At 39.6% G+C, this 12,942-nt stretch overlaps 1 protein-coding gene and 1 long non-coding RNA gene across 2 annotated transcripts; one reads left to right on the top strand and one right to left on the bottom strand.

The window, feature by feature from the left end:
* Positions 1-731: 731 nt before the first annotated feature.
* mad2l2 (mitotic arrest deficient 2 like 2) lies at positions 732-7,020 on the bottom strand. The gene is made up of 8 exons (XM_072448551.1): positions 6,824-7,020; positions 6,537-6,655; positions 6,193-6,264; positions 6,018-6,118; positions 5,715-5,809; positions 5,580-5,653; positions 1,176-1,268; positions 732-912 (listed from the first exon to the last, which is right to left on the bottom strand). The coding sequence occupies exons 1-8, from the start codon at positions 6,861-6,863 to the stop codon at positions 874-876; spliced, it is 633 nt and encodes a 210-aa protein (XP_072304652.1). The 5' UTR covers positions 6,864-7,020; the 3' UTR covers positions 732-873.
* A 3,470-nt stretch (positions 7,021-10,490) lies between these two features.
* Positions 10,491-12,625, top strand: LOC140362499 (uncharacterized). Its single transcript, XR_011927107.1, has 3 exons — positions 10,491-10,579; positions 11,314-11,436; positions 12,226-12,625. It is a non-coding gene; the product is annotated as an uncharacterized lncRNA (long non-coding RNA).
* Positions 12,626-12,942: the final 317 nt, after the last annotated feature.

The raw sequence follows: 12,942 nt of genomic DNA, 5'->3' as shown, positions 1-12,942 counted from the left end.
AAGTAAATGGCATTAGTTTGTTCTTAAAATGCATATACTGTATGATCCTAAGAAGAAAATCCTCATCACTGACCCATGTTTTGTGCTTTATAGTGGTCATTATCTTTTTTGCAGGTCGAGTCGTCCTTACCTAATTCCTTTTAATAAAATAACCCGACGGTCAATAACAAACAGTTAACTTACACAGAAAGGGGTCCCTATGATTTTTTTGTTTGTATAATAAAGGGTTTTCTACAATTCATTGTAAAAATATATGTTTAAGTTTGACTCTGTTATAGGCTATATAATATCAAAATACATTATTTCCTGATTTCCTGTCAACTCAAGGAAGGATTTACTATAAAGTCTTGATTTAAATAAACTGAATTTGATCGGTTTCTCACAATGTATTATTTTGTATGATCATATTATTGACAGTATGCATTGATAGAGAAGAGGAATGGCATTGTTAAACCATGTGTCCCATTGAGGCTTTGTTTTCCTTCTGGGGTTGCTAGGGGAAATCATCCATCATCTGGGTGTGACATGATTTGTCAAATATGTAACTTCTGAAACCTTCTGATCCAAGACTGAAAATTGACCAAGACTTTAAATTCTCCATTCAATATTATATTCAATGTATTAAACATAACGGTGAGTGAGTTGGCAGAGCAGGTGTATTCAAAACTTACTCATATGTTTTTTATTTACTCTTTTATCATATACAATCAGAAAGTTACAACAATAAGAACAGTTTTTTACAGTCTGGTTGGTTCATACAGTATTTACAAAGCTTGTACATTATTTGGATTCTTTACAATGTAATGACTCTGTCCACCTTTAGCAACCTGTGTTTTGTAAAATGAGTTTTGTTTACATCAGCATGAGATGAGTCTAGATCTTCTGGGCCTTTTCCTCCACATAGAGCTGCATCTGTAAAAGTTAAAAAAATATCAAAGTAGCATAAGTCCATCTTATATCCATTTTGATGCCTCAAACGACAAAGAAGGTGTCATTTGTGCCAAATGCCATCAGTGCACTTAAGAGGTACTAATGTCATTTGTGTATGAAGCACATTGCACTTTTCAAATGCAGCATATGTTTTAAAATGTATTGTTTGCAATGATTGTATTGTGTCCATTGTGATGGAAAATAAAGTTAAAGTAAATGTATGATTTAATCTCGATCTCACTTACCTTTACTATATCAGAAGTCATTGTCTTCAGGGGAATCAGTCTAGGTTCCTGCATGTGGATTTCCTGCTCATCAGCAATAATCCATGGGAAATCCTGACAACATGTAGCAAAAGGCAACATTTATTAGACAGCCATTTCCTAACAAACTACCAGAACATTCATAAATTCCACTGGTCTTCCCATAGGCCTTGCGATTATATGTTAAACAGGTAAATGTTTTTCTAATTATTATTTAGTTTGGTAGGATGGTATGCAATATGTTTATAATTTGTAAAAATATAAATTACATGCAAGGAAGTCAAGTTTAAATGATTCAGTAAACTAAATAGAAGGTGTTGTCATGTATTTTTTATTCATCCATCCTTCCATCCATCTTCTTTCACTTATCCAGGGCCGCATCACGGGGGCAGCAGTCTAAGTAGAGACTCCCAGACTTCCCTCTCCCCAGACACATCCTCCAACTCCTCCGGGGGGATCCCGAGGCGTTCCCAGGCCAGCTGAGAGACATAGTCCCTCCAGCGTGTCCTGGGTCTTCCCCGGGGCCTCTTCCCGGTGGGACATGCCCGAAACACCTCCCCAGAGAGGCACCCCGGTTTTCAATTAATTAAAAAATGAATAATAATGGAAAATATAGTCGCAAGCGGCAATGATCAACCCTTGCTACGCCGCCACCCTGCACCTACTGCGGAATCTGTGACGCTTTTGTGCCTTCTCCCCTTTGCTTTAGATATAGTGGCATTATTATGTACATACTTTGGGAAAGCCCATAATACTTTGGACACATTTTGATGCCCCACTCCACAAGATAATTTCCCCCAATTTTAAGTTTTGTCGGGCATCCAAGGAGGAGTTTGTGAAAGTATGAAGTGTAAACATTGTAAAATGTCTGAAATTTTTCGATTTTCCCATTGGAATGACACGGGAGGTTTCTGTCTATCCGTCTAATATGACATGGGCCTCATTGACATTGCCAAACTGGAATTTTGCGCAAAAGATTTTGAGTACTGAACAGATTTCATACCATATAAGCCAAAACAAATCACCATTGCAAAATTTAAAGAACCAGATAGAAGGACAGACAGTATTTGCCACAATATATACCACATTTGTTCAGTGAGAGGTTTGATTTAGAAATGTTTTGGTGGGTGATGTGATTCAACAAAGGTTTAAAGACACTGATTCAGGCTATTAAGTCTGTATTCCTATGGGCTTATCTTAACTTTCTTCATTTTTTCTGAATTTTCTGTTAATCCACTTCATACTAAATGTACTCCACTCTGCACAATAAGTGCTGCTCAGTCAGAAGTAAACTCATTTCATATCTAAAAGTGTTGCAGCTTTTGTTGGAGTGTTTGGAGCTTTGTTACTCTGGTAAACGGCTTTGTCTTTCTTCTGCACATGATAATTTGAACATCCCCAGAGTGCAAAAATGATCCACTATCTCTGAAAGTCCGATAAAAGGTTGATAATTACTGTCGACGCTGTTAGTTTTAATGCTAATTCCCCGCTGCCATCACAGCGAGTGTAGAATTTGGTGGTGCATGTTAGGATAGCGTGACAATATGTGCAGGAGCTCTTTAGGCTCATCGTACCAACGTTGACAGGGAATGTGAAGTGTCATTATGGAAAGCTCTGCAAGAACACTATAGGGCTGTAGTACATCAGGCCAAGACCAACACTGGAAGAGAGTCAGCACTGGTGCATAGGCCATGAAGAACCTTGAGCCAAGAGGCAAACATTAGATCTTAGTTCTAGTGTCTTCTTAAGACCTCAGTACAGTCCCCTATAACACCCTGGCAAATCCATCCCATCCCAGAGAAAAAAATCAAATGGCCCCACACAATTTTTTTTGCTTCAGTCAACCTTAGCAGCAACGGCAGGGAATGAATGAATGAATGAAAAATATTAAATGCAACAAAAGTGCAGTTTGGTGTTGCAGAAAGGTGATACAATCACAAAAACATTTCTCAACCAGGTAGAGGAGAGAAGGAGACAAAACATTTGAAGAAGGATATTTAACTGGAGAATGCAGATGAAAGGGAAGGCATTAGATCTGAGAAGTCAACTCCTGGAACGTCTCAGCCGACTAAGGAGAGCAGAAAAGGAGAGAAAAGAAGATAACTTTTATAAGTTAAATAGGAAATTACTTGGGGAGGCAAAGTCTGACTGGCATCTTGACCAGCTCAAACAACAGACCCATGACAACGCTCTCAGAAATCTGATCCTCGAACTCCAAGCATTCCAAGTGTAGAAAAAAACAGGGATTATGATTTTCACCGAGGAACCATCATGGAAGGATCTGACCCCGGCTCAAGTGCCATACCATACAAAGCATACCAAAGAAGTCCCCAAAGCTTCTTCAGAGATTGTGGAAGTTATTCCAAAGAAAAAAATGGCTGGTGACACAATGCCAGAGGCATGTTTTGTACCAAAAGAAGAAAATCCCATCACCATTAACCAATTTCGGGCAATATCCCTTCTGAGCCTGGAAGTAAAGGTATTCTTCAGTGTACTGGCAAGAGGTTGATGATAAGAAGGGGTTATGTGCACATATCTACCCAGAAAGGTGGGATTCCAGCCTTTTCGGAGCACTAACACAACTCATTTAAGATTAATAAAGGCTTTGATGGCAGCGCGTCTGGCCAGACTCTGCCAGTGCTTGAGTCAGTGAGTCATGCCCTCATTCTTGCATCATTGGACGTTACATTACGTCACAAGGACCCAGTTGCAGTTCAAGACAACCCATTTCACAACACAGTGACAAATAGGGGAAAAGTGGATCATAACTGGGTGCACAATCCCCTCATCAGAACCTCATCATAACAGTTGTAGAGAGGAAAGCCTTTGTCCAAGGCTGAACTCTCCCACACATTTGATTAACTGTCAAATCTTAGGGCGTTTTGAACTTTTTACCTGCACTAGTAGAGCTTTGGCCAAAGGAGGTGAGGAAGATCTGTCTGTCAAATTCACTGTCTCTTGGGAGGAGAGGTGTGAAGATGAAGAGATCCAAATATTCGGTCTTGAAGGATGATAGCAGGAAAAAAGGTTGGCAATCATGGCTTTTTCCTGCTGAGGTTTCCAGCCCAATCAGTACGGAGAATGTTCACAGCTATTGGAGTTACTCAAAGGGAAAGGAGCAATTGGTTGTGGGTGTGGAAGAGGAGAGAGGAGATGTGCTGAAGTCCAGGATGAAGGGATGAGCAGGAAGTTGACCACCACGGCTGACCACCAGAAGAGCGGTTCAAGATCGAAACACTCAATGATCGGTGGGTACTGCCTGACAACATTCTCTCTTTATGGTCAAGCATCATCTGCTGTATTTACATTAAATGTTAACTATAATATATACTTGTCATTAGCACATTAAATACTATACTGTACCTCTGTATCTACATGCGTTGCACCAATGAAATTTCCCCATGTGGGACAATAAAGGAATATCTTATCTTATCTTATCTTAAAAAAGCATCCCTGTTTTTTCAGATAACTGTTCTGACAAATTAAAATATTCACCAACTTCACCGTGTATGGCTGCTGTGTCGCCAGTATCAAAATGTTGTTGTATTATGGAACAAAACGTCAACATTTTAACATTTTAATCTGTTAACACTGTGTTTTCACCCAAAAGGGGGCGTGGCCATAGTACAACCCCAAAAGTACCCGTATGACCAGAGATGCATTATAAGCAAATGCTTATAATGCTTTTAGAAAGTGACAAATCAAAGCAGACTGCTAAATTTAGGTATATTTTGGAAATCCCCGCTCTACGTGATCCTGGTGTTTTTATTTTCATATTATTTTTGTAAATCAAGATATAACAGCAATAACTGACCAATCAGGTTCCATCAACGCCGACGTCTGGAGCAGCTCGCGTAGCAACAGGTTTTATTGACAACTAGTACGGCTCGTTGCTAAGCGCTACAACCTCGCTCCTGATTGGCTCTGTGGTTGCCATAAAAGTTTCACTAAATAAGGAACTCGTCTCCAAATTAGCCTCCATCCGCTCATTTATACAGTCTATGGACATTTGCCACATCAAATACTTGACAATATTTTATTATTACTTGATATGATTTTCAGTGGAGCTGAATATTGTTGTTGTCGACCTTTATTTAAAAGGTCAACAACAACAACAACCCTATTTTACATGTTTTCAGTGTAAGAGGAAACTGGAGCATCTGGAGGAAACCTAAACAGGCAAGGGAAAAACATTGAAACTCCACACAGAACAACCCCATGCCACATGGGAGTAAAACCCAGGACCTTCTTGCTGTGAGGCAAGAGCACTAACCACTGTGTCACCATGCCGCATATTTGATAAAGTATTTGACAGTTGTACCATAAGCATGCATCATACAAGTCAAGATAACAAAATATACTAAAACTATTTCTCAAAGACCTTACCTTGATAACCTGAACCTTTTCCATGTTGCGTGTAGCAGATTCTCTAGTGTGAACCAGCACAGAGAAAGAGCAATCTATAATAAATCAAAATACATTATTATTTACAATCTATAAATATATTTAAAGTGTCTTTACCTGGCGGGTTATTATTTAAAACAGCATCACACACGCTGATCTTCAGGATAAATGCCCTCAGCAACTGCTCCACATGTGACAGTAGTGTCTCAGAGCTGTAACAACATAAACTGCAGTTATCAAGACACAACACAACTGAGCAGACCATGTCTAATGAAAGGATATGATATTTGAAGGTCTGTAAATAGAGAAAGTTCAACAATAACTAAAATGTGGGATAGATTTCCCCGCACCCAGCCTACTTACTGCACTACAACCCGTCTCTACAAGTCCTCTCAAATATACAGACAAATATCTACACACCTAATGGAAAGCAAGGTTGGCTGGGAAATCTCAAACACAAATCTCTCCACTGGATGGTGCCCTTTATCCATAATAACCACGACCACCTTCTCAGCTTCATTCTGCAAAAATAGTCAAATAGAGTCATGAGCATTGTAAGCATTTGAAGGCATAAATGAGGGTTTTCTTTAATTACCTTTTCAATCAGAGGCTTTATACAGTATAAAGTATCTTGAATATACTGATTCAGGTCTGGATGACAGGACATCTATGGCATAAAATTACATTGGGAATGTAAAATGATGAATCAATTACTTTAACTTTTTTTTTTACAACTTATAAAAACGTCAACATAATTGAACATTAAATTGTACATGTAGGTCAACTAATGTAGTCTATGAAACTATAATAAAGGTGAGGAAAATATGGTTTTGACTGAAAACAGCCACTAAAACAAAATAATATGACATAAGGATTTTACCATATTGCGTCCTGACCTACATGATGGCTGAAAGGTGAAAACTAGCACAAATAGCATACCTGAACAGGAACATTGTACTTTCGTCTCTTCTGAAAGATCCCAGAAGGATATACTTCCCTGACATAAAGGATGAGGTGAATGGCCACCTCAAGGAACTCACACAAGATGTCAGCAACCACTGTAAACAATGTAAAAAAAAATAACCCGAAATGTCAAATATTTGCTAGACTCTTGCATAGCAATCAAAACACATGTATTGTACCACCCTGCGGCAAGGCAGAAGGAGCTATAGCCAATACTCAAAGTATAAAATAAATGCCCCGTTAATCTGAAAAATTGCACCTACCTTTTCCAAAATTGAGATCTTGTCTTGTTAAGGTTGTCATCTTCTTTACAAGTAGCTGATAGCAGTCTGGCGTTTGGAAACTAAACGTGTTTTTCCCAGTATAGTTTCCTATGAGAAAACACGTTTTCTGTTATGTTTGCATGTATTCTCATTCAGATACTGTTCTTTATAATAGATACATGTCTGCAGCTAATATAACAGATCCATGTCTGCAGCTGAAACATGTCGCCCAGTGATGACGTAGCTCTGCTCTGGATTGGCTTCCATGACATGATGACGCCCCCTTGTGCTCGACGTTGGAAACGTAAAATAGGCTCTGATTTTGATTTTTTAGTTAAATTATGTCCCGTGACATCGCACATATGCCACGCGCACACTTAAAATAACTGTTTAGACTCGTTCGAGTTCAACTGCACCTCATCAGAATGATCAACGATGAGCAACGAGAGTTGAAGTGTTCAATGAGCGCGAAGAATAAACGTCTGACGGACATTAGAGATCAGATCTATAGACTGACTCTTCAAATGAGTTCCCTCTGCTCTGTGAGCGCTCCAGTGGCTCCTCCTGAGTGTCGGGGTCACGACAGTCACGACAGTCAGGACAGTCACGACAGTCACGACAGTCAGGACTGTCAGGACAGTCACACAGTCACGACAGTCAGGACTGTCAGGACAGTCACACAGTCACGACAGTCAGGACTGTCAGGACAGTCACACAGTCACGACAGTCAGTCACACAGTCACACAGTCACGACAGTCAGGACAGTCAGGACAGTCACGACAGTCAGGACAGTCAGGACAGTCACACAGTCACGACAGTCAGTCACACAGTCACACAGTCACAACAGTCAGTCACGACAGTCAGGACAGTCAGGACAGTCACACAGTCACACAGTCACACAGTCACGACAGTCAGTCACACAGTCACACAGTCACGACAGTCAGGACAGTCAGGACAGTCACGACAGTCACGACAGAGGGGAATAAGTGGCAGTGGAAAGGGGGGAAATGACACTTTGGCCCAGAAGCAGATGTGATAAAGCATTCTCTGAGTCAGGCAGCCAATCTGCGCCATCGACTCCTCAAACCACCACCAATCATTCTTGTTCACACCAGATTCATACAAGGCAGTGTGGGTGAATCTTGCTAAAGGACACAACAACAACCCCTCTCTCCGCCCCACTGTGACCTGGTGCTCCAGCGGTCATCCAAGTCACCAGGTCAACTTCAAGATCTGATGGGACTGGGCAGTGGCAAGCAGCTATGGCCACATTACTTCATCATCTATTTAAATTAATATTTATTTCTACTATTTACTTAATTCAGCTGTTTTTGTGTTTCTGATGGGTTCCATGGGTTTCAGTCGTGTGAACAGTCTTATGAACATGTTTGATGAACAGGTGAGGTGCTAATAACAAATGGAGATCACAGTCAGGTACAAGGGTCCACTGAGCATTCAATTGAAAAGTGAGAAAAGTGAGAACTTGGCTGCTTTATATAGTGCACACTGGATGTTCTGTTTCTATGGCACCAGGCGACGTGACCACGCGTTTGTAGGCCGATGACTTTGGCTCTTTCACTGCAGGAGCCCAATGTGCAGTGAGTCTGAGGAGAATCACGAGGCTGCCCAAAATAGACTGCGCCTCAGAAATATAATGTGCGCATGGGTAAGTCTATTCATCTGACGAGCAATACTTGTGGCTTTATTATGATTTTGAACTAAAGTGTCCTGCACTCAAGCTAATGTGAATGTGGCATTGGTTCAGCTGATGCGCAGAGATTTTAGATTCAGTTTAGAGCCCATGTGGCGCTCAGGCACGTACCCCTTTGTCTCAAGTGCCCTCGTGTTAAACATATTATTTTAGACTTTATATTCACCCCAAGAAGACAGCAGAGATGTAAAAATGTTGTTTTCACAAGACAACCAGAGAATATCACTGCTGCGCCCTCTCAGTCTCCACTTAGTTCACCTGAGCCCACAGTGGACTGTAAAATCACCTGTGCCCTGCGTCCCTCTAGGAAAGTGCTGACAAATACAGCTGAAGTTGTGGAGTTATGAGCAGAAGGACTTTAAAATAATTTAAATCAAGGGTTCTCATACTATTTGAGTCCAGGCAGACTCTCTATCAGAATGAAAATGTCCCAAGGACCCACTATCATGGATATCGCACTAACATTTAGAAGTTCAAACTTACTTATGCATATTGTTGTATGTTTAAGATTGTTTATCATAAGCATTTGTAGTATTATGGTATGTTCAAGTTATCACCATTTTTGGTGGACCCCCAACACATGACCCCCCCTCACTTTGAAACAAGTTAAACTGATATTAGCTGTTAAATAATGTATTGCATTTCATATTCATAGGTAGGTGGTTTTGCCAAAGTGCGTAGTCAAGAGTGAAAATGATATTGCTCCAGTTGAATAGGCTAACCTATTGACACAAAGAATTACTCTTAAGAAAGTTAAAGGCGGACTGATACAACACGCACGTGCGTTTGTTTATTAGCGCAACGGATCGCATCACATCTCTCGTCTCCAGTAGAGTTCCGTTTTCTTCTGAGTCAGCTCGAACTGTCTTTCTCCGTCTTCATTTTGCCCCGTACACTGAGGGAACTATATTATGATAGATCAATGCGCTTGGACACGCGGAAATGTGGGACGATTCACACACGGCTGCAGGTGAGCAGTAGGTGCGTTTTATGATTGATACGTGGCAGGACTAATCGGCAGGGCCGGCCCAGCCTATAAGCGAACTAAGCAGCCGCGTAGGGCCCCGAGGCGTTAATAGGGCCCCCAATCTGGCAACCCGTCTTATGTGAAGTGCAAGCGCAGCGTGCGCCACTAGTGTAGTAGCGCTGCTGGCGCGGCAGCGACACACAGCGGTAACATATAACGCACAAACCGCATTTATTTGTAATGACAATCTGGCAACCAAGACACCAAACCTGCGCTGATTGGGCAACTTGATTGTGCGCGAGGAGCTCGAGAGCAAAACATAAACACAACAGAACGTGGTCCTCATGTCCAGAGGAATATATCCCCCCGATGCCGAAAAACGAAAGAAGAAACTTCTTGACGATGTAAATAAACTGCAAACTCAACAACACTCTCCAGGTATTGAACTTCTCTTACAAAGAGACGGTTAATGCTGCTGTTTGAAACAACACGATTCTGTCACGTTAGTTCGCTCAGGCTGGAGGCGACGAGAGCTCTGCCCCGCGCACAATAATATGTCTGAATGAAAGATAATAAGTTTAACATTTACACCAGCCCGGGAGTGTTAGCTGCAGGTGAGGCCGGTGAGGGGCGTCTATGCCCCGGGTCACTAAGAGGCGGAGATCCGGTCCGGACGAGCGCCGTCTCGTCCAGAACCTGTGACGTGAGACTTTGGAGTGAACAGTGTGCGGCCCTGTCCATGGATGTATTATATTATCTGGATAGGGTACGCCCCCTCTGCCTCTGGCTCCAAATTGAGTAGTGGCCACTTCGCAGAATGCAGCCTTTTGGTCGGACCATTTCAGGAGTTCGGCCTCTAAAATTACCAAACATGCTAAATTGTTTTTAGTCTAAAAATAAAATAGAAGGAATTTCACTCTTCAACTGTTTCTAAAATACTTTAAAAATACATGTTTAACCTCCCGGTGAACGGTGTACGCGCACCGAGCGCGCACGTAACCCTCATGAACGAGCCAGGAACATGTGACGGAAACTAAACACAAACAGAAGAAAGAGACAAGACGAGACCACGATACACGTAAGTTGTGTTTGTATGTCATTCCTCACGTTTCACACATCGTTCCATGTGAAGTGTAAATCAACGATTACACAGTTAACACGAGTTAACACAAGTTAACACGAGCTAACACGAGCTAACACGAGCTAAAGTTTAGCTACACAAAGATGCAACAATACGTCATGATGGCTCGTGCTTCTGCAAATAAATAACTAATTATTTCTCTTACTAAATGTTTTAAGAGACAAAAGGTTAAGCACAGATCAAGGAAAACTAGAGAAAGAAGGGAAATAAAGTGATGTTTGTATTATGTGCTATAAAAAAACAACCAATAATTCAAATATAACCTGCTGAAATGGGTCATATCTTACATATATCAATGTAAACGTATGTAAAAGTGACAGTGGTGTACTCACAGGGCTGAGACGACATTTGAGGTTTTATTACCCATTTAATAATGAAGTGTGCTGTGTTTAAACAGCAAAGCACACGCTTGTTTTCTATAGGAATGTCATGGATTTACTTCCATGGAATATGTAGAGATTTAGCAAACATGTCAGTTATGTTCTAACTTCTAAGGTTTAAACTTATGCATAAGCAAATGACTTTTGGTTCTAGCTTTAAAAATTAATGTGAAAAGAGGAACTTTTGTGTTACAGAGCGAAATGTAAATCTGTCAATAACATATTCCAGCTTTTCTCTGTTAAATGTGCAGAATATATCAATGTTCTAATGAGTATCTTTCTCATCTTCAGTGCTGACCAGTGAGTTTAGTCTGTCTGTGCTGTCCAGAGCTCTACAGGTCACTACAGGTCACTACAGGTCACTGCAGACACAGAGTCATCTCAAGTAAACTCCTGACGACTCCAAAGCAAAAGGTATTTTAATAATAACTTGTGCCTCGACTAAAATTAAACAGTGTAGAATCAGTACTTTGAATTTATAAAATGTCTGTTTTGTTATGACCAAAAAAACTAAATAATTGTTCTTCAAAAGAGACACTGCTGTGTCACATGTGTCTGTAAAGCAGCTTCAGGACAAACATATGAAGTGTATGTTCTATGACTTGTATAAATCTAATGCATATGAAGTGTATGTTATGTGACTTGTATAAATCTAAAACATGTGAAGTGTATGTTCTATGACTTGTATAAATCTAATGCATATGAAGTGTATGTTCTATGACTTGTATAAATCTAATACATATGAAGTGTATGTTCTATGACTTGTATAAATCTAAAACATATGAAGTGTATGTTCTATGACTTGTATAAATCTAAAACATATGAAGTGTATGTTCTATGACTTGTATAAATCTAAAACATATGAAGTGTATGTTCTATGACTTGTATAAATCTAAAACATATGAAGTGTATGTTCTATGACTTGTATAAGTCTAAAACATATGAAGTGTATGTTCTATGACTTGTATAAATCTAAAACATATGAAGTGTATGTTCTATGACTTGTATAAATCTAAAACATATGAAGTGTATGTTCTATGACTTGTATAATCTAAAACATATGAAAGTGTATGTTCTATGACTTGTATAATCTAATACATATGAAGTGTATGTTCTATGACTTGTATAAATCTAAAACATATGAAGTGTATGTTCTATGACTTGTATAATCTAAAGCTGTGACATGTTCTGTTTGTCCCTCAGTCATACGATGGAGCTGAACGGAGGAGTTTACTGAAGTCCTTTTCACCAGAAGACTGCGTAGCCATGGAAACAAAGTCTTGTTAAATACTGAGATATTCAGTATTTAACGCAATAATGTCACATTCATGTGCATATAACTGATGTAAAAAGAGTGTTTATTTTACCATTATTATTAGTATTATTTTGTCTTACGCTGTTTTTATTTTATCTTTATCTTTATTTTCCCTCCATTCCTTATTAAGGTATGAGAGGTTCTGTCTATAGGAGTTTTTGTTTATAAGAGTTCTTCTATTAAGATCAATCTATTAAGAGTGTTTTTTAAACTTCCTATAAGTTTTCTGTCCTTTTCCTCTGTATCTACTGTGTTGCAACAACGAAATTTCCTCATGTGTGGACAATAAAGGAATATCTTATCTTATTCAGTATGTTCTATTTGACTTATACAGGTTGTTTTATCATTGTTAATATTTTTATGTTGCACTGAATCACCAAAGCAAGTTCCACTGTTTGTGAATTCTGTTCTTTGACAATGGCAATACATTTTCTGATTCTATTAATGATGATAATAATAATGAACAGTACAGACTCCAAAACTCCTTAATAAGGGACTCCCACATTGTAGCTTTAAAACTCAACTAAAACTGGCTAAAATCAATTTATCATTTGTAGTTATAATCAGATTTGCATTTATTGAACAAGTTCATTCATGTTCATTAT

This window comes from Eucyclogobius newberryi, unplaced genomic scaffold (assembly GCF_026437365.1).
Source record: "Eucyclogobius newberryi isolate DKJ021-1_F unplaced genomic scaffold, fEucNew1.0.hap1 SCAF_17, whole genome shotgun sequence".
NCBI lineage: Eukaryota > Metazoa > Chordata > Actinopteri > Gobiiformes > Gobiidae > Eucyclogobius > Eucyclogobius newberryi.
The sequence above is the reverse complement of the archived record's forward strand: the minus strand, read 5'-3'. Positions and strand labels throughout refer to the sequence as shown.